The 22,786-nt window shown below is 47.4% G+C and overlaps 1 protein-coding gene across 1 annotated transcript in view; it reads right to left on the minus strand.

Annotated features, from left to right (window-relative positions):
- LOC123078945 (uncharacterized) overlaps positions 1-8,298 on the minus strand; it is an 11,101-nt gene extending 2,803 nt beyond the window's left edge. The window contains exons 1-3 of the mRNA XM_044501602.1: positions 7,826-8,298; positions 470-2,001; positions 253-278 (exon numbers count right to left, since the gene is read on the minus strand). Of these exons, the coding sequence (XP_044357537.1) occupies positions 253-278; positions 470-1,961 (1,518 nt within the window). The 5' untranslated portion in view covers positions 1,962-2,001; positions 7,826-8,298. The remainder of the gene's footprint in view (positions 1-252; positions 279-469; positions 2,002-7,825) is intronic.
- Between the last annotated feature and the right edge of the window lie 14,488 nt (positions 8,299-22,786).

Consider the following 22,786-nt stretch of genomic DNA (forward strand, 5'->3'; position numbering starts at 1 on the left):
TGTTCTTACCCGTCTGATTGATATGTTTGTATTTTCCCTTTTTTACATGTTTCTGATTTTTCATGATTTCCTTGATCTTTTTTTCTTTCCTAATTTTGTTCAATTGACATGCATGCTTTCATACAAGAATAAAGTCATATACTACTAAATAATCTTTCATGACTGCATAAATGCCTTCATGTTTCTTGGAAAACCAGACTATCTTTTGGTTGCATATATAGTAAATTAACATAAAGCAAAGTGGAATTGTACCTTTTGTGTTGACGTTGAAGCGAACCCTGCAAAGAAACCAGAACAAACAAGTCATTAACATTACAATGAGCAGAGGTAGTGCAAGAATGTATGTAGATTATCAGATGACACATTTTGACACAAACAGCCTGATAAATACTTAAGTTCTGTCATCCAGATGCACCAGAAGTTCAGAAGGTAAGTCAAGTTATACTAGATTATTTCATAACCGTCTCACCTGCTATGGATTTTGATGCATCATGAGCATCGCTGTACAATGTATCTGTTTTTGTCGAGAACTGTTTCTGTGTTTCCAATGAACATCTGCTTGTGTTACTGCGAGAATTCACCGAATATGTTGGATCTTTGGAGCATGTGAGATGTGGTTTGGATGGTACTGTTAACATTTCAAATAAGTAGGACCCTTTTTGCTTGCTATTTGTCAATTTTTGCCTTGGTGGTTTTCTACAAGCCAGTGCTTCACCTTTGCTCTTCATTACTGGTGCCTTTTCAATTTTTTCCAGTAACTTGGAGATCTCTGTGAAATTCACAGCAGAATCCACTTTGCGATATTGTTGTTCACCTTGTAACAAATTAGGAAATGTCACACCTTGGCCATTAATGTCCACATCAATGCCCTTGCCAATGGAAGAAGCATCAACTGATTTCATCTGGTATTCTCTATCTAATGCTGGCTCATAAAATACTACTTCCTCTAAATCCTGTTGTTTTTGGCATCTTTCAGATGTTCCTAACTTCTGTTCCAACAAAGGTTCAACAATTTCATCGTCTTTTCTGCTTGCTGAAAATATGTCTTTATTCTTGCTAGACTGATAAGGTGACCCTTTTGATGGGCTACCAAGGGAATTAGTTTCATCCTTGCTGCAAGAGCACGATTCTTCAACTGACAAATGTCCTTTCAGATTTCTTCCTGCATGGTCAGAATTGAGACCGAGACAATCATCTTGATGAGGTTGGATGACTGCTGCAGATTTGCAGTGAGTCATATTTTCATCAGATACTTGGTGTGTGTGGAACTGATATTCCTTTGATGAAAATGCCATTGTATTAGACGCAGATATATTTGCCTTCAAATTATATTGTGGGACAAAAAATTTATCAGATGACGCAGAAAGAGCAGACCGTCTTGGGTTGAGTATACAGTCAATTTTCCTATTGATTGCAAACATAGGAAAATGACTCCATTCTGAACTCAGATTGTCAGAGCTCAAAAGTTTATGAGAATCCACAGAAAAATCTGAAGGCTTATGTACAGAAAATCTTTCTGATATCACTGTCTTAGCAGCATATACATTCAGATTTTTCTGTACCATAGATCTTTCGAAAGGTCTATTAAACTGATCAGTATTCTTGCATTGAACTTCTTGGCAAACATCATGTGCTACACCCCACATATTAGAACTGAATTGCTGTGTATTCCCGGAAGATGCACCTCCATGGCTAACTCCAACCATCAACCTTTCAGCCATCCTAGCTTTCATGAGCTCAAAAGGTAAATTCCCACAATCTTTTGAATATCCGACATCATCGGTTTCCTCAAACGGACTACAGCTCTTGCTATTTTGAGGTTCTGCACTGTGGCCATCTCTTGTCCAGTGTGCCATCCACAGGGAGTGCTTGCGGTAAGATGATTCTCTGATATCACTTTTGCTCAGCAGAAGTTCAAAGTCTTCATTCTCACCAAATCTTTTGGAAGCACCACCAGACATGACTATATGCAGTTCAGTTTAAGAAAATTGCCTGAAGCTTCTGCAGCAAACAGGAAAAGAATGAAGTAAGTCATTTTGTGGTGTGATATACCTGTCTATGCCAAATGAAACCAGTATAAAGAAGAAACGAACAAAAGAGCTGGAGGACAACAATAGCTCTTAAAATTTACACATGTAAATGTGAATTTGCACATTTTGCACAAAGACAAAATATAGGGTTGATAGTTCAAACTTCAAATCACCCATTTATCACAAATTATGCAAAGTGCCACCAATTTAGTAAAATAACAGTAATTTCGATTGTACTTGACATGTTCCACAACATGTTATAGATTGGCACAGTACCAAATAGTAAGGAGAAGACTAGTAAACTGGTAAACTTTGACCCTTGTATGAAGTCATTCTGATGGTTCTTTTAAGTTTTAATCCCATTCTATGAAGTTGGACTGTGTAAGATTAGGGAAACCACACGTTGTGGTGCCTTGTATTGATCAATATATATAGGTTACAAGGCAGAGTTCGTATCATACAATATACGGACACCTATACAAGGACTACACATATACAACCGTATAACTATACAAAAACAATACGGTTATATATTCCAACACCCTCCCTCAGTCGTAAACGGGCGTCGGCGAATGTTAAGACTGTCCCGAAAATCCAGAAAGAGAGGAGATGGCAATCCTTTGGTGAAAATGTCCGCAAATTGAGAAGAACTCGGAACGTGAAGAACCCGGACCTCGCCTGTGGTGACACGGTCTCGCACAAAGTGTAAATCGATCTCCACATGCTTGGTGCGCTGATGATGAACGGGATTCTGTGTCATGTAAACAGAGCTCACATTGTCACAAAACACCACAGTGGCACCAGTCACCGGTCGATGAAGCTCCTGAAGAAGCTGCCGTAACCAACATGTTTCAGCCACGACATTTGCAACTGCCCTGTATTCGGCCTCGGCGCTGGAGCGAGCGACCGTGTGCTGCCGCTTAGCAGACCACGACACCAGGTTAGTGCCAAGAAAGACGCAATAACCCGAGGTAGACCGGCGAGTGTCAGGGCAACCTGCCCAATCAGCGTCAGAATAGGCCAGCAATTTGTTGGAGCTGCGTCGAAACAAAGTGAGGCCATGGCCGGTGGTGCCGCGGATATAGCGAAGCACACGCTTCACAAGGAGCAAATGATTAGCCCGAGGATCATGCATACGAAGACAAATCTGCTGCACAGCATAAGAGATGTCCGGCCGAGTGAACGTGAGGTACTGAAGACCGCCTGCAATACTACGATACTCGGTGGGATCTGCAACTGGATCACTGGACTTGGCTGAAAGTTTGAAGGTAGTATCAACGGGAGTAGAGATGGGTTTGCACTGCAACATGCCAGCTCTGTCAAGAAGATCCAATGCATACTTCTCCTGTGAGAGGAACAAACTGTCCTTGCTGCGTGTGACAGAGATGCCCAGAAAATAATGAAGATCACCCATATCTGTCATACTGAATTCGGTACGAAGAGAGGCAATCAAACTGTGCAACAATGTCGAGGAAGATGCAGTCAGGATAATGTCATCCACATAGAGCAGGAGATAGGCCATGTCAGCACCACGCCGATAGACGAACAACGAGCTGTCGGACTTGGAGCCAATGAAACCAACCGATGCAATGAACGAAGCAAACCGCTGAAACCATGCTCGAGGCGCCTGTTTCAAACCATAGAGTGATTTGTTGAGACGACAAACCTTATCAGGGAAACGAGGATCAGTGAACCCAGAAGGCTGACGAGCATAAACAGTGTCGATGAGAGTGCCATTGAGGAACGCATTCTTGACGTCAAGCTGATGAATGGACCAGTCACTAGAGAGAGCAAGAGAGAGCACTGTTCGAATAGTGGCTGGCTTAACGACTGGGTTGAAAGTTTCATCAAAATCGATACCTTCTCGCTGAGTAAATCCACGAAGCACCCAGCGAGCTTTGTAGCGATCCAAAGAACCATCAGACTTCATCTTGTGACGGTAGATCCACTTACCAGTAACAATGTTAGCATTGCGAGGTGGATCAGCGAGGTCCCAAGTGTTGTTGGAGAGAAGAGCACCATACTCCTCAACCATGGCGGAATGCCAATTTGGATCCTTGAGAGCACCACGATAAGTCTTCGGTATTGGAGATAAACCCTCAACATGAAGATCAAATATCTTTTTCGGCTGCACAATGCCCTGTTTAGCACGAGTGGCCATGGCGTGGGATGGTGGCGGTGGAGGGGCCCGCGGCCGGCGGGTCCGGAGTAGATCCACAGCAGCAGGAGCCGGCGACGGCGTTGCCGGCGGTGACGCTGCTGTAGTAGGAGAAGGACTCCCAGCAGGACCGCCATCGAGGCTCCTGGCAGGGCGCTCGACAGAAGCCCGTGCCCCAGGCGACCGGGGCGAGGTCGGTGGCGGCGACCGAGGAGGGGACCGTGGCGGCGGCGGCGGCGACCGTGGGGCCGCGTCCGGGGTCACCGTGCCTGGCACGGTGAACGGCATCAACGAGACCGGCTGCTCAGTACCCTGCAAAAAATCATAAGTGTGCAGGGAAGGAGTAGGAGTTGACGAAGATGGAGTGGAGGCAAAGGGAAAGGTTGACTCATCAAACACTACATGACGAGAGATGATGATCTTTTGGGTGGAGCGATCAAGGCAACGATAGCCATGATGTCGTGATGGGTACCCTAGAAACACGCATGGCACGGAGCGAGGCGCAAGTTTGTGCGGAGCAACGGCTGTGGTGTTGGGGTAACATAGACATCCGAAAACCCGAAGACCAGCATAGGCAGGATCTACGCCAAGTAAGGCACGAAAAGGAATACGATCCGAGATTGCCTTGGAAGGCAGCCGATTATGCAACATAACGGCGGTGTGAAGAGCTTCGACCCAAAAAACGAGGTGGCATACTAGCTTGGATAAGGAGTGTACGAGTAATGTCATTAAGAGTACGAATAATGCGTTCGGCTTTGCCATTCTGTTGCGAAGTGTATGGACATGAAAAGCGGAGTGCAATTCCATGGTGCTGGGCAAACGAATGGAGGAGTGAATTATCGAACTCACGACCATTATCACACTGAATAGCCTGCAAGCGTGCACTAAACTGGGTGAGCGCTAAAGCATGAAGGGACGACAAGTGCGAGAAAGCTTCGGACTTAATCCATAGAGGGTAAACCCATGCGTACTGAGTAAAATCATCGAGACAAACGAGATAATACTTAAAGCCAGAAATACTCTCAACAGGAGATGTCCACAAATCACAGTGAATTATTTGAAAGGGAGTAGTGGTTACACGATTGGTGGAAGAAAAAGGAAGACGAACATGACGACCTAACTGACAAGCATGACACAAACTACTTTTATTCTTTTCACTAGGGATAATCGAAGAACGAGCTAATGACTCCATGACGGGCCGCCCAGGATGCCCAAGCCGACGGTGCCAGAGTGTTGCATCGACGACGAGGAAGGCGTGTGGCTGGCTGGTAGAGGAAGGGCGGATGGAGTAGAGAGCTCCGAAGCTATTGCATCTGAGAATCTCGGTCCTGGATAGAAGATCCTTCACAGAAAAACCAAGAGGGTCAAATTCGACGGAGACACGATTATCAATGGTGAACTAACGAACAGACAAAAGGTTTTTAACTATGTTAGGAACTACTAAGACATTACGAAGGTAAAGAGGACGAGAGGTGGTGGAAATAGGAAGACGTGCATGGCCGGTACCCGTGATTGGAAGAGTGGAACCGTTACCGACAACGACAGCACGACGAGAGGAGGGGGGGGGGGACACGGAGGTGAGCATACCGGGATCGGACGCGAAGTGGGAGGAGGCGCCGGTGTCCATCACCCACTCCCTGGAGGGTGCTTGCAGCCCCATGGTTTGGAACTGATGCATGAGCGCGGCCTGGTCCCATGAAGCCGAAGTTAATGCCGGTGATGATGGAGCCGTGCCGGTGAGACCGTAGGAGGGCTGTCCAGAGGCGTAGCCGTAGCCGTAGGGAGCAAGGCCGTACGGGTTTTGGGCGTAGAACGCATGCGGCGACGGGGTGTGCCGGGGCGCGTAGCTGGGAGCAGGGGCATAGCTGGGCGGCGCGCGACCGAGCAGCCCCCCTTGGCCATAGGGCCACATCTGGATGGCGCCGTTCCAGGGATGCTGCGGTGAGGGCCAGGAAGGAGTGGCAGCCTGCAGGGTCGCGGGCGCCGGGATGATCTCCTTGGTGACTCCAGCGGCGGCCTTCTTCTTCTTCTTCTTCTTCTTTCCTTTTCCAGGAGCCTTGCCAGGGTTGCCGGTGTTGGTGAAGAGGGCCGTGTCCGAGTTGCGGGCGCGGCGGTTTTTGCGTTTCATGTCTTGGAGCGCAAGCAACGAGCGGCACCGCGCGAGGGTCATACCGGGCATGAGGGAGATCAGATCGGCGGCGGACTCGCATTGCTCGGAGAGGCCGTTGAGGCAGTGGACCACCATCTCGGCATCATCAACGGGGGCACCAAGGTCCGCAAGCCCATCGGAGAGGGACTTGACCTTCTGAAGATAGTCGGCCATACTCATCTCTCCCATCTTGACATCGCCGAGCTCGGCCGTGAGGTGGAGTTGACGATTGATCTTGTGGTCGTTGAAGAGACCATTGATGCTGTTCCAGAGATCGACAGCGAGGGGATCGTCGCCGGGCGTCATGACGGCGTCGAGGATACTGAGCGAGACAGACCCATAGAGCCAAGAGACGACGGTGGCGTCGAGGAGAGACCACTCCGGGTTCGGCGCATCGGGAGCATCGAAGTCGAGGTGATCCAGGAGGGCGTACTTGCGACAGGCGGCGCGGAAGAAGGTGCGCCACTGCCGGTGAACGCTGGTGTCGAGCGCGAGCTCGACAGGAACATGGCCTTTGATGGTGTGGAGGCCGACGGCCTGGGCGTGCAGCGAGGTCAAGGAGAAAGACCCCGCGCTCGTCCCTGATCCATCGACGGCGGTCGCGAGAGGCAGCTTGGCCTTGGCGGCCTCGGCGTCCTGGCGCTCCTTGGCGGCGGCCAGCGCCTGGTTCGTCGCGTCGGTGCCGGGCTGCGACATGGATGCGGCGGTGCGGGCGCGGCGGCGAGAGAGGAGGTGGTGGCTTCGGCGGCAGCGGAAGGAGGAGGGCGGCACAGGCTAGGGTTAGGTTTTTAGGCTCTGATACCATGTAAGATTAGGGAAACCACACGTTGTGGTGCCTTGTATTGATCAATATATATAGGTTACAAGGCAGAGTTCGTATCATATAATATACGGACACCTATACAAGGACTACACATATACAACCGTATAACTATACAAAAACAATACGGTTATATATTCCAACAGACTGCCATGTCATGAAACTTGCTCAGACTCCTGTACTTATTTCCTTTTTCTTCTGACACTGCTCATGACACTGTTCATGTCATGAATCTTGCACAATATTGGTACTTTGCGCTACATACTTACTTCCCGACTTCCAAAGCAAGGGCTAGATAAAATACAAGCATGAACGCTGATCATACTTCTAAATGGCGCACGTGCTAAGAGCATTAACAGGCGTAAGTGAATGAATCTATGACTAAATAAATACAGTACAATACAACTAGAGAATACTAATTTTTGCGGGGTCTATCCAACAATGCGGCAAACAACACAGGATAGACGTCACGAAAATACAAGGCATGATAGAATTCAGTGAGATGCACACTTCGAAGAATTATGAAAGGGGAACCATGGAGGTGCTTGTTAATTGTTAGTATAACTTTCAAGGAACCCCGAAGCTGAGACTGGTAACATGAATCAAGAAATCTACCCCAAAAAAGAACAAGTAGCCATACAAGAGAGAACAGGGAAATTCTGAATTACCTCGGCGACCGCTCGCCTCCTTTCTCCGACAGAATCAGATCAGAGCGCCTCAGCCGCGAGTTCAGGAACCGCCTAGCTCCGGCAAGAACAGTCCGGCCAAGAACCTAAGCCGTTCGCTCGGGGCTCCTCTGGCCCAGAACTACTCAGAAAGGCTTAAAAGACCACAAATTAGCAACTAGCGGCGGCGGGCGGCGGCACCTGTCCGTGAATCCACTTGCGCCACAGCCAAGAGCTAGCATGGCCGAGCGCTCAGCCCCGCCACTCCTTTCCCGCTCCGCGCGTCGCCGTCCCAATCGCGGAATAAAAACGTGTGGGCGCGCGGCGGGCTTTCCGGCGGGGAATGATTCCTCTCCCTCTCCGCCTCGCGCAGGATTAGGGAGGAGAAACTGTGGTTCGTTGGTACACATACAGCCGCGTCTTGTCGCCATTAAGACGTAATAGGAGGGCGGGGAGAGGAGTGGCGCGGGGAGGACGGTGGAGCGGCCGGGGTGACGTAGCAGCTTCTGGGCCATGTAAACATTGGCAGGTGGATGATTTCTTTTTTGGATCCAGCCAGTCAACAAAAATATCTCGGCGCGCTTTGCGCTTTTTCTGCGGCCCCGTGCCGGCGATATTTATGGGTGCCACGTACTCTGTCCAATCTTACTATTCAATGTACTCCCTCCGTTCCTAAATATAAATCTTTGTACAAATTTCATAATGAACTACATACGGAGCAAAATGAGTGAATCTACACTCTAAGATGCATCTACATACATCGGTATGTGGTTCATGGTGAAATCTCTACAAAGACTTATATTTAAAAACGGAAGGAGTATATATATCTCCCAGCCTGTCGGGTGCTGCCACCAGTCCGAGGCTCCCAGCCACCCGGCCAAATCTTCAGGACTCCTTGATTCAAAGAAATTTTATAGGATTTTCAAGGATTGAAATTCATAGTATTAGTTGTTTTAGGATTTTTTTTCCCTATGAATCTTTTGTACTATTTTTCTTAGGTAATCTAACATCTACTTCTACTTTTTTTACCATTTCTTTATATTTTTCTGCGGCATCAACACTCCTGCATGTCACTCCAATCATATACTTTTCCTATTCCGTTTTCATAATCCTGCGAATCAAAGACGCACTTAGGCTAGTCATAGTGGAGAATAATTTATAATAGTGTCATGCATATGACACTAGTCTATGTTTACTAGGTGGGAAGTATCATATTCAATGTCATAAGTTGTTGTATTTATTAGCTTCTAGACTCATTTTGTCATGAAAAGCGCTATGTGTATGTTACCACGAACACATCTTTTTTCATTAACTACCTACCACATTTTAATGTTAGATACATCCGTATCTAGACAAATCCAACACAAGTAATATGGATCGGAGGGAGTATTATTATAGGCAACCTTATAACTGAGATTGTTGTATGAGTGATGACTATATATGAAGGTAACATCATATAGCCAGCACTTTACTATACTATTAACCATGCCGTGGCGATGTTCGTCCCCTTCTTGAAGGCGTCGTCGCGGTTCTCATTGCCCGTCGTCGCGGTCCTCATTGACCATTCTATATAGGATTTTCGAGGATTAAAATTCTTAGAAATTTTCCTATGTTGGTCCTTTGATTCATAGTATTAGATGTTGTAGGATTTTTTTGTGAAAAATCTTTTGTACTATTTTTCATATAAAATCTAACATCCAGTTCAACTTCTTTTTACAATTCCTTTATTTTTTCTGCAGCATCAACACTCCCGTATGTCACTCCAGTCATATGTTTTCCCTATTCCTGCGTTTTCAGAATCCTGCGAACTAAAGACCCCCTTAGACTAGTCATAGTGGGGAGTAAGGAGTTGTTTGGTTTGAGACTAAGTTTGCCAAAGGTTGCCACACCTAATAGCGTGTTTGTTCCGTGGGAATTAAAGATGGGGAATGGGAGTAGAAGGGTGAGAAGAATAAAAGTCCACTGATTGTTTGGAGGGAATGGGATTTTAATTGCGAAGGGGGGTGGGAGTTGAGGGTGCCAATTCCCATCAATTTCTTCCCATAGGGGACCCTATTAATTCGTGGGCAGACTTTCATCCCAAACTAATTCCCATCATATACCAAACAAGAGAATGGGAGTAAAATTCTACTTCCCACGCCTACTCCCTCGATGAACTCCATTTCCTCTTCCCAAAGGTTACCAAATAGACTATAAGGTTAGGCAAGTTTGACCAACTTAGGTATGTGTTTGGCTCAAGCCATATCTTAGGCAAGCCACACTAGGGTCCCACACCACATACACTCAAAAAGTATGGCAAGATTCCCTTAGGCTTGCCAACTTGTGGCTCTCACTTTGAAAAACTAACGTTAGGCAAGTTTGACAACATTGTATGGCAAAGTGTGGCACTCCTGAACCTAGAACCAAACAACCCCTGACTTAGGGCATGTTTGGTTCATGACTAACTTTGCCACAACTAAGTTTAGGCAAAGTGTGGCTGCCAAAAAAGTGTGGCTAACGATAATGGCCACCAGAAGTGTGGCAAGATTGGCAAACAAAATTGAGCCTATGACATGTGGACCATGTTGCTAGAAAAGTGTGGCAAGCCACAAGTGTGACAATGAACCAAACACATGCCTAAGATATTGTGGCACGACTAAGATTAGGTGTGGCAACCTTAGGCTGTAAACCAAATAGGCCCTCACACTAGTGTCATGCATATGACACTAGTCTATATTACTACCTTCATAGTGGGAAGTATCATAAAGGTAGTGTCATAGGTTGTTTTATTTATTAGCTTCTAGACTCATTTTTTTTGAGAAGCGCTATGTGATGGCAACATGTTAAGTTACCACAAACACACCTTTCCTCATTAATTACCTACCATATTTTAGTGTTAGATACATCTGTATCTAGACAAATTCAAGACAAGTAATATGGATAGGAGGGAGTACTATTAGAGGTAACTTTATAACTAAGATTGTTGTATGAGTGATGACTATATATGAAAAGGCAACATCCTATACCCGGCAGTTTACTGTACTATTAAACGTGTGGTTGGGATGTTTGCCCGGTGGCAGCGATGTTCAACCCTTTCTTGAAGGCGTCGTCACGGTCCTCATTGCGCGTCGTGCTGCTCTAGGGGAATCCCTGATCCTCAAATCGGGTGGTGGCGGTGCTCTGGTGTCATAACCTTCCTGAAGGCACCGCCTTGGAGGTCACGGTTCATCGTATGCGACTTCATTTCTTTGCGGTGGCATGTTTATGGTTGAGGCCCCTAATAGCTCTTGTAGTGGTAGGGGTGGTGCTGCCGTGACCAGCGCCTATGTATCTAACCTTGGGTGTGTGCGTGTGTTGGGGTGGCGTGTGTTTGTATCAGTTGTTGATGGTTGTTGCTTTATATATAAAGCGGGGCGAAATCCTTTTCAGTTACTATTAACCATGCTCAATCCGTATCTAGACAAATCTAAGACAAGTAATATGGATTGAAGGGAGTAGTATCTTTTTTTCATAGTGCGGCATTTCGGTGCCCAGGCTCATCTGCACCCGTCTAGGAAAAAATCACAAAAATTCAAAACAAATTAAAAAAAATCAATCTTTTTTGCATGGACTTCTGAGAAGCTCTCAGAAAAAAGTCAAATCGGGTCAGAACAGTGCATGAACAGTAAACATTTTTACAGACTCCGAATTTGTCTTTTTTGCCGAGAGCTGCTCAGATGTCCAAATGATTTTAAAATTGAAGCATACCTCACGCATCAAATTATCTACCACACACAAAAAATTGGAATTTTTTGAATTTTTCTAATATTTGTTTTGAATTTTTTTTCGTAAGGCGGGTGCAGCTGACCTGTGCTCAGAAGTGGATTACCGTTTTCTTCACCTTCTCTCTATCTCTTTCTTAATATTTATTGTATCTGTTAGGAGCACAGATATGGCCTGACTCTTGCATAACAGCCTACTCCCTTCACTTTTTCATGTCTCTCTTCTTCATGTGGGTAAAATTGCCATGTAAGCAGGCTATAAACCTTCTATTGTACTTGCTCTAAACGGAACTGAAGTTTGTTGGTTTTGCTTCCATAATTCCTATTAATTTTTGTTGGTTTCGCTTCCACAATTCCTATTGATTTTTTTCTCAACCGACTCCATCTCTTCAGTTCTTGGAAAATAAATCCCTCGCAAAGCTGCAAAGCAATCAATAGAAAACCAAATAAATTGCTAATAGTAAGAAATCCTTTTGTGGTTGTATATATACAATCACATATTGTCTTCCTTATATTTGCTTATGAATTTTCATCACACAACATGTCGCAATCTCAACCCAATAAAAAATGCTATGTTTGTCGGGAAACGTTGCATGGAAAACAAAAAAAATCTACGCACACGCAAGATCTATCAAGGAGATGCATATCAACGAGAGGCGGAGGTGTGTCTACATGCCCGCGTAGACCGTAAGCGGAAGCGTTTAACAACGCGGTTGATGTAGTCGAACTTCTTCGCGCTCCAACCGATCAAGTATCGAACGTACGGCAGCTCCACGTTCTGCACACGTTCATCTCGGTGACATCCTCCACCTTCTTGATCCAGCAAGATGTGAGGTAGTAGATGAGTTTCGGCAGCACGACGGCGTGGTGACGGTGATGGTGAAGTGATCTCCGTAGGGCTTCGCCTAAGCACTACGAAAATATGACCGGGTGTAAGGGCATATTTATCCCTAAGGTGTTTTGGTGATTGATGACAATGCTTTTGCGGACTAATCGTGTGCGTTGAGTGTTTTTCAGAGATTCATTCTTTTGGGCACGAGACGATATCCTCCCCTCGGAACTTAAAGCGAAGACGGTGTAGTCCTTTCGGATTAGTTTGGTGGACTAGTTTCATAGGGATCATCGTACTATCAAGAGGGGGTCCGCTTTGGAAGGCTAGGGCGGAATCATCACGTACACTTCCTTTGCCCCTCCCTCCGAGCCTTTCCGTTTCGTTGATGGGCTTGGATTCTCCTTTCTTTGTGCCCTCTCTGGTCCCAGCGGTAGTACCGCGGGCCAGAGCGGTAGTACCGCTTGGGTGGTACAAGCGGTAGTACCGCTCCGGAGCGGTAGTACCGCCCAGAGCAGTAGTACCGCTAGTAGCTCCGTGTGTGTGCTATCTCTGGTCCCAGCGGTAGTACCGCGGGACGGAGCGGTAGTACCGCTTGGGTGCCACAAGCGGTAGTACCGCTCTGTGCGCGGTAGTACCGCTCCAGAGCAGTAGTACCGCTGCTGGCCCCAAGCCGTAGTACCGCTCTGGTCTCGTGCTAGTACCGCCTCGATTCGAGGGCTCATTTTTCGTGTCGGGTTTTACGGTACTGGCCGCGGCTGTGGGGGGCCGTAGTACCGCTCCTGTGCGGTAGTACCGCCCTCCCTCTGCGGTAGTACCGCTGTGGACCAAGCGGTAGTACCGCGCTTTTGGGCGGTAGTACCGCTTAGTGTTGCAAGCGGTAGCACCGCTGGCACAGCGGTACTACCGCTATCTTCGGGGCAGAGGGGGGGGGGTAACGGTTGGTTTGTTCCCCCCACTATATAAAGGGGTCTTCTTCCCCAAAGTTGACTTACCTCTTCCCCCAAAAGCTCCATTGTTGCTCCAAGCTCCATTTTTGCCCGATCTCTCTCCCTAGCCAATCAAACTTGTTGATTTGCTCGGGATTGGTTGAGAAGGCCACGATCTACACTTCCACCAAGAGAAATTTGATTCCCCCACTTATCCCTAGCGGATCTTGTTACTCTTGGGTGTTTGAGCACCCTAGACGGTTGAGGTCACCGCGAAGCCATAGTCCATTGTGGTGAAGCTTTGTGGTGTCGTTGGGAGCCTCCAATTAAGTTGTGGAGATTGCCCCAACCTTGTTTGTAAAGGTTCGGTCGCCGCCTTCAAGGGCACCAATAGTGGAATCACGACATCTCGCATTGTGTGAGGGCGTGAGGAGAATACGGTGGCCCTAGTGGCTTCTTGGGGAGCATTGTGCCTCCACACCGCTCCAACGGAGACGTACTTCCCTTCAAAAGGAAGGAACTTCGGTAACACATCCTCGTCTCCACCGGCTCCACTCTTGGTTATCTTGTTCCTTTACTTTCGCTAGTTTACTTGTGTTGTTTCTCTTACTTACTTGCGTGCTTGTTGTCGTTGCATCATATAGGTTGCTCACTTAGTTGCATATCTAGACAACCTATTTTGATGCAAAGTTTAATTTGGTAAAGAAAAGCTAAAAATTGTTAGTTGCCTATTCACCCCCCCCCCTCTAGTCAACTATATCAATCCTTTCAATTGGTATCAGAGCTAGGTTTCTTTATTAAGGACTTTACCGTCCAAAGAGTATGGTTGACGTCGTAGACGGTGCGGAGGAGCACTCCGGTGAAAATCCTGTCTCGTCTACGGGAGATGGGGGAACTGCGGTCTCTCGTGAGGAATTCAATGTGGCTTTGGACACATTGAAAACCTCCATGACGACCAAGGTCGAAAGCATGTTGAATAAATTCTTAGAAGGGCTTAAACTTACAACCGCACCGTTGAAAGTGGGTGATCCCGCTAACAAGGTGACGGATGCTACCTCCGACAAGGGGGAAGCTTCGAGCGAGAAGGCTCCTTGTTCTAGTGATAAAAATGGCACCGGCATCTTTGCCCATGTGGAACCTCCACCCGTCTATGGTGGACCGCTTCCTTCCACTCATTTGAATCATGCCGGCCCGGCCCCTAAGATTGAGAAGAATGTAGATTTTGATTCTTGGGTCTATCGTTTTAAGCGTCATTTAAATCATGTGAACACTAACCTTTGGAGAATCATTGAAGAAGGCTTTTATCCGCATGACCGAAGCAACTTCACTCCTAGAGAAGTGGTGGATCATCAATTCAATGAGAATGCTCTCTTCATCATCCAAGAAGCAATCCCGCCTGAAGATCTTCCTCATCTCCGGCCTTACACCGTGGCCAAAGATGCTTGGCTCCAAGTTGTTTCCCTCTATCGGGGAAGCGCAAGCATTCAACGCTCCAACTATGAAGTGGTGCAAGATGAAGCCGACGAGTTTGCAATGAAAGAAGATGAAGAACCTCGTGAGCTTTTTCGGAGAGTGACCAAACTTGCGGTCTCTCTCCGAGATCATGGAAGTAAGGACACGGATGACAATTGGATCAAGCGCAAATTCCTCAAGGCAATGATGCCCTACCACAAAGCCATGTCCTCTGTAATTCGTCAAAGGCCGGACTTCCACACTTTGTCATCAAGTGAAGTGTTGGATGAGTTTGTTGCTATGAGCATCTTGGACAAGACCGCCGACAATGCGGTCCTTCGCTCTCAAAGAGTAAAGAAGCCCAACCTTGCTCTAAAGGCCAAGGCTAGTATGGAGGAAGAGGATGAAGAGGAAGAAGAGGAGGGCAACCTCGAAGATACGAAGTATGCCTATCATGAACACATGGCTCTTGCGTCAAGGCAATTTTGGAGCAAGAAGAACACGAGGCCAAACTTCAACAAAAGCAACTCAAGTGGCGCAAAGGGCAAGCAACGGATGAGGACTTGCTTCAATTGTGGCAATGTGAGCCACTTTGTTGCGGAATGCCCTTACGAGAAGAGGGAAGACAATGGTGGCAAGCTCATTAGAAAAGACAAGGCCAAGTCGTTCCCCAACAAGAGCAACTTCACCAAGAAGACTCCCTTCAAGGCGTTGGTGGTTCAAGAAGAGTACAATGAGGATGATGACGATGATGAAGATAGTGAGTCGGTTGCCATGGCCTCCGTTGCCGTTGGCAAGACTCCACGGGTGTCTCTCTTCGACTCACCCAATGAGAACATCACCGCCAAGTGCCTCATGGCTAAAGCCACCAATAAGGTAACCTCCAACATCAAAACTACCATCATTAATCATCCTTCTTCGACAGATAGTATTGATGAACATGAGGGAACAAATGTGGAGGAAAATGAGTTTGAGATCTTTATGAGTAAACTCAAGGGAAAATCCAAGAAGCACTTCGTTGCTCTCTTGGAACAACTTGGTGAAGCCAATGACATGATCGAGGCTCACGAAGATACCATCTCTAAGATGGAGGGGCATAGTCGTGACTATGCCGATGAGATTTCGGATCTTTCCAATGCTCTTGACGAAGAGCGTGGTCTTCGTTTGGCTCTTGAGGAGTCATACAACGATGATCATGCTAAGTTAAAGAAGGATCTTGATCATGCTCTTGTTGTGTCTCGTGTACTAAACTCCGAGAAGGCTATACTTGGGGTTGATCTTGCTAGACTCAAAGAGGAGTTTGGCATCCTCGACAAGGCTCACAAAGTCTTGAAGGGCGTTCATGCTAGCCTCAAGGAGTCTCATGATCAACTCCAAGTGAAGCTAACAAAGGAGAAAGCCACCTTTCCTCATATGGTGTTAATTGATAATGCAAATGCTACTAACCCGTGTTGTGAGCATGTGCATCTTGTTGAGGAGAATGCTAAGCTAAAGGAGCAACTTGAGAAAGGCCTCATGTCATGCATACAAGGTGAGAAGAACCTCAACGACCTCTTGAGCAATCAAAAGGAAGTTGTGGCCAAGGAGGGGATTGGGTTCGCACCCAATCCCAAGAACAAGAAGAAGAATGACAAGACCAAGCGACCTCCTCCTCTCAAGCAAACTTTTGTGAAGGAGGGAGAGGGTACTTCCAAGGAGAAGAAGAACAATGTGAAGGGTGGAGGTGTCAAGAAGAGCAATGCCACTCCTTCCAACAAAGCCGGCGACTTTAATCCTTCTTATGTGTTATGCCGTGCTAGTGATGGGCATGTTTATGCCAAATTCGTTGGTTCTCCTCATGAGTACATTGAATGGTCTATTTGGGTTCCTAAGACCCTTGTTGCTAACATCAAAGGACCCATTACAAAATGGGTACCTAAAACCAAGCATTGATCTCTTGTATGTATTTGCTTCTGGTGGGGGATCATGGTTGCTCGATAGTGGAGCTACAAATCATATGACCGGAAGCAAGGACTTGGTGGTGGACGTGCACAAGAATCCATCTATGCCCACCAATGTCGAGTGGGGTGATGCCTCGTCTTCTAAGGTACTGGGACTCGGCAAAGTTGCCATTTCTCATGATCTCACGATCGAGAAGGTCATGCTAGTTGAGTCCCTTGCATACAATTTACTTTCCGTTCGTCAACTTGCTATCATGGGCTTTGCCACCTTCTTTGATATTGATACCGTGGCCCTCTTGTGGAGCAAGACTCTTAAAGTAGCCTTTGTTGGGCATGTCGAGAACGGTCTCTATGTGATTAACTTTTCGGAGCAACCCACTAAGACCGCGACATGCCTAATGGCTAAAGTTGACGTGGGGTGGCTGTGGCATCGCCGTTTAGCCCATGTCAATATGAGATCTTTGCAAAGTCTTCTCAAGGGGGACCATGTTCGTGGACTAACGAACGTTAGTTTTGCCAAAGATCGTGCTTGCAGTGCTTGTATCGAAGGAAAGCTTCATGAGAAGGCTCACCCTCCCACGACTCTTATTTACTCGAAGAGGCCGTTGGAGCTCCTTCATTTGGATCTCTTTGGGCCTCCATCCTTTGATAGTCTTGGGGGTAGAAAGTACTGCTTGGTAATTGTGGATGACTACTCTAGATACACGTGGGTGTATTTCTTCAAGAGGAAGAGTGAGACCCAACAAACAGTCATTGACTTTGCAAATGAAGCCCAACGTCAACACAATACAAAGATCTTGACAATAAGAAGTGACAACGGCACCGAGTTCAAGAACTACACCTTGGATGAGTTTCTCAGTGATGAGGGGATCAAGCATCAATATTCCGCACCTTACACCCCTCAACAAAATGGTGTTGCGGAGAGGAAGAATCGGACGTTGATGGATGCGGCAAGGACCATGATGGCGGAGTTCAAGTCTCCATACAACTTTTGGGCCGAAGCCATCAACACCGTGTGTCATGCTTCAAATCGGCTCTATCTTCGCAAAGGCTTGAACAAGACTCCATATGAGATCCTCACCGGGAACAAGCCCAACCTCAAGTACTTTCGGGTGTTCGGGTGTAAGTGTTTCATTCTCAAGAAAGGTGTTCGTTTGTCTAAATTTGAGACTAGAGCTCATGAGGGCATATTTGTTGGTTATGCTACAAACTCCCATGCTTACCGTGTTCTCAATAAGTCCACGGGACTTATTGAGGAGACGTGTAACGTGGAGTTTGATGAAAATAACGGCTCCCAAGTGGAGCAAAGTGGTACTTGTGATGTAGGTGATGAAATTCCTCCCCAAGCCATAAGAAGAATGGGTATTGGTTATATCCTACCCGTTGAGGAACCCCTTGTGGCCGAAGGAGAAGGACAATGCTCCAATCAAGTGGAGCCATCACCAACCCAAGACCCACACGCTTCCGAAGAACAAAGTGAAGGCCCTCAACCTCATGAACAAGATCAAGGGCAAGATCAACCTCAAGATGGTGGTGATCCACCAAATGATGCCCAAGGTCAAGTTCTTCCCCTCGAGCTAGTTCAAGATCAAGAACAAGCTCAAGACAATGCTCGAGATGATCAAGTTACCCCTCCTCACTTCACTTCCGAGGAGGAATTGGAGCGTCGTGCCGCTAAGATCGCTTCCAAGCTCACCACCAAAGGTCATCTCATGGAGAATGTGGTTGGAAGCCTAAGAAAGGGGGTAAGCACTCGTAGACAATTAGCAAACTATTGTGAACATCATGCGTTTGTTTCTTGTGTCGAACCCCAAAAGGTTTATGAAGCGCTTGAGGACCTGGATTGGCTCAACGCCATGCATGAAGAACTCAACAACTTCGAACATAACCAAGTGTGGAAGTTAGTGCCAAGGCCAACCGGGAATCATAATGTCATTGGAACCAAGTGGATATTCAAGAACAAGCAAGACGCTCATGGAATCATTGTTCGCAACAAGGCTCGTCTAGTGGCACAAGGCTACTCCCAAGTCGAGGGTATCGACTACGGTGAAACCTTTGCCCCTGTTGCTCGTCTTGAATCTATTCGTTTGTTGATTGCTTATGCTTCTCATCATAATTTCACTTTGCAACAAATGGATGTGAAGAGTGCCTTTCTTAATGGTCCCATAAATGAGTTGGTATATGTCAAACAACCCCCCGGGTTCGAAGATCCCTATTTCCCCGATCATGTGTATAAACTCCACAAGGCACTCTATGGCCTTAAACAAGCCCCACGTGCGTGGTATGAGCATCTTACGGAGTTGTTACAAGATCGTGGATTCGAAATCGGGAAAGTCGACCCCACTCTTTTTACTAAGAAGGTCAAAGGGGAGTTGTTTGTGTGCCAACTATATGTTGATGATATTATTTTTGGTTCCCCTAACAAAGCTTTCAATGAAGAATTTGCCGCTCTCATGACCTCAAAGTTCAAGATGTCTATGATGGGAGAGTTGAAGTTCTTTCTCGGATTCGAAATCAAACAAAGAAGAGAAGGAACCTTCATCAACCAAGCCAAATACACTCAAGACATGCTAAAGAGATTCAAGCTAAGTGATGTCAAGCCGGCTTCCACTCCAATGCCCACCAAGTGCCAACTTGACATTGATCCCAATGGTAAAGCGGTGGATCAAAAGGTATATCGCTCTATGATTGGATCCTTGCTTTACCTTTGTGCATCTAGACCGGATATCATGTTGAGTGTGGGAATATGTGCACGGTTTCAAGCCGCACCTAAGGAAAGCCACTTTGTGGCGGTCAAGCGAATCTTTCGATATTTGGCTCATACCCCAAACTTTGGCCTATGGTACCCAAGAGGAGCAAACTTCAAGCTTGTAGGTTTTCGGACTCCGATTGGGCGGGAGACAAAGTGGATAGGAAGTCCACTTCCGGAGGGTGCCAATTTCTTGGTTGCTCTTTGGTAAGTTGGTCTTCCAAAAAGCAAAGTTGTGTGTCTCTCTCGTCCACCGAAGCGGAGTATGTGGCGGCCGGAAGTTGTTGTGCACAACTCTTATGGATGAGGCAAACTTTAAAGGATTACGGTGTCATTTGTGACAAAGTGCCTCTTTGGTGTGACAATGAAAGTGCTATCAAGATTTCTCTCAACCCGGTGCAACACTTCAAGACAAAGCATATTGAGATTCGGTATCACTTCATCCGGGATCATATTAGGCGAGGGGAGATCGAGCTCAAGTATGTCAACACTCATGATAATCTTGCAGATATTTTCACGAAGCCATTGGATGAAGCAAGATTTCGCGAGTTAAGGCATGAGCTAAATATCATTGATTCGAGCAATGTGGTTTGAACCTTTGCACACCCCTCACATTCATTGTGCTTTCTTGTCTAGGTGTAGGCATGGACGTAGGGGGAGTTTTGTTCTCTCAATGAACTTTCCCTCCCCCCACAATGCATAAACTAATCTCACTCTTCCACATTAGCCATTTTTGATGGTACTTGTGCTTCATAGACGAGCTTTGGTCATGGGCCCAAGGATAATTCTTCGCGGTGCCATACCAAGTGACTCAAACATAGGTGGCCTCGGCCACCGCCCTCTCGTATAGAGGTGTGTGATTCTTGTTCTCTTGCTAGTGCTCTTGTTGGTCTTCTTGCCATTGTTTCCCGTCTTTCGTTTTGCACCATGTGTGTAGAGTCTAGTTTGTGTTGCGCTGGGCGGTACTACCGTTGTGAAGGAGCGGTACTACCGCTGGAGCGGTACTACCGCTCAACAGAGCGGTACTACCGCCTATTCGGCTAAGCGGTACTACCGCCCCTCACCACGGTACTACCGCTGAGGGGCGGGGCCAGGGGGTTAAGTCGTGGGCAGGGGTGGTTTCCTCCACCCCATACCCATTTGCTTCGTCCCCTGGTTCCTCTTCCTCTCTCCAGCGCCATCTCGCCGCGGGAAGGCTCCGGAGGCCCTCCGTCTCCGGACCATTCCTCTCCATTTCCTTCGGTGGAGTCGATCCCCACCTCGTCCTCTTGCCATGGATGCCGGTATTGCCCCCGTTCCTCTTCTCTTCGTGTCTAGTTTTCAGATCTTGCGTTTTAGGGGCAATAGTAGTTGCATCTCTAGATTTTTGGCCAAATCTAGGCTTGAGTAGGTTGGAGAAGGCAACTAGACTCTTTGGATTGATGTTTGGTAGGTTTATTTTTGAATTTGGCATCCCCGGTAGTGCCGGATCTGACCACGGCAGTAGGGATCCGCCGTGCCCCGTCTCGAGCGGTACTACCGCCCATATGGCGCGGTACTACCGCTTATGAGGATAAGCGGTACTACCGCTGAGCAGGCACGGTACTACCGTTGGATGCCCAGTTCCATTGTTTCCTACCACATGTTGATCCATCTTTGTTGTGTTTATTTGGTTTTGATCGTTTCTACTGGTTGTTTCTTGTGTCCGTGTGTTTGGTTCCAGGTGATGAACATCCTGAGCAGCAAGTCCGTCGTGTCAACCCTGGGCGTTCAACGTCGAAGCGGTACCGCTCATCTGAGCCTGCAGGTGGTTCTTCCAGTGCTCCACAGCCGGCGGGGGTGCTTCCTCAAGTGCTAATCCTCCTCGCACGAAGAAGATTGCCAGCCGACCAAAGCCAAGTGGCAGGAAAGTGACTGAGATGTCTAGCAGGGAATTCTGGGACAAGCGAAGGCGCAACCCCTATGAGGAAGAACAAGAACCCAATCTTGTCAACCGCCCGTTCTGGAACCGGTTTCAGTATTCCACATACTTTGATGTGATCAAAGCCAAGAAGAATCTCTATGTCAATGTTCATTCCATCAACACAGATGCCATGGAGAAGGACCCTGAGTACTTTGGTGATGCTCTACAGATGTGCTCTCAGTTGAACATTCTCAGGATCATGCAGTTCAACAAAGACTTTGATGCAGATTTGCTGGCACAGTTCTTTGCCACTGTTCACCTAGGGACTGACGCAGACAGGACTCTGACTTGGATGACAAATGGAAAGGTGCTAGCTGTCAAGTGGCAGGCCTTCATGGGGCTGCTTGAGGTGGAAGATCAAGGGCTTGAGACTCCAGTTGGTTTTCGTCCTCACCAGAATACCACCTCCACTCACAAGCAAGCCCTCTGGCCCTACTGTACTCGGAAGGTCCACCCTGAGACCAGGAAGGAAACCTATGAGTTGTCTACCTATTTGGACATCCTTCACCGCATCTTCCGCGAGACTCTCTTCCCTTGCATTGGGAATCTGGACATGGTGCACTCTTACCTTGTGGACATGCTTCTCTTCTGCCAGCGTGAGAAGGACGCAAACACCGGCGAGTCTCTGGACATCTCTCATGTCATATGGTCTGAGCTTTTGGCGGCTGTCTCTGAGCGCAAGTGCCCAATTTATGGTCCGTTCATCATGTTGCTTATTGAGAGGGCCTGGAGACGTACCTATCCTGATGAGCAGCTGGAGACTGGAGAGTTGGTCTCTCATGAGATCAAGCGTCTAATGAAGAAGGATAACTGGGGTAGATCTGGAGCTCCATCTTCTGCTGCTGCCATGGAGACCGAGGACGAGGCTGATGCCGGGGATGATGATGAGGAGTATGTGCCACCTGGGACAGAGCCTTCTGCAGCAGAGCCCTCTTGGGCAAAGAAGCTGAAACACAAGATGAATAAGCTGTTCTGCATGGAGTCTCATGGTCAGTACATGACTCATGTGGCTGAGAAGAAGGCAAGAGGACGACACAAGGAGCTGATGCGTCAGATGGGTGCGACAGTCACTAGCGGCTCAGAGGGTCAGATTACTGAGGAGGAGGAGTGGATCCAGCAGCACTGTCCGTGGACCGACTCCGATGCCGAGCAGTTTCCTGGCACGGACGGCAGTGCAGATGATCACGCAGAGTCCTAATGCTCTCACCTGGAGCCGTAGGTTAGCTCTTTGCCCCTTTTGGTGTCTCGATGCCAAAGGGGGAGAGAGTTTAGGGATTTGCGTCTGCGAGTGTGTCTTTGCCTTTGTGCTTTCGTTATGTGATAGAGTTTAGGGATTTGCGTCTGCGAGTGTGTCTTTGCCTTTGTGCTTTCGTTATGTGATAC

The sequence above is a fragment of the Triticum aestivum genome, chromosome 3D (genome assembly GCF_018294505.1).
Source record: "Triticum aestivum cultivar Chinese Spring chromosome 3D, IWGSC CS RefSeq v2.1, whole genome shotgun sequence".
NCBI lineage: Eukaryota > Viridiplantae > Streptophyta > Magnoliopsida > Poales > Poaceae > Triticum > Triticum aestivum.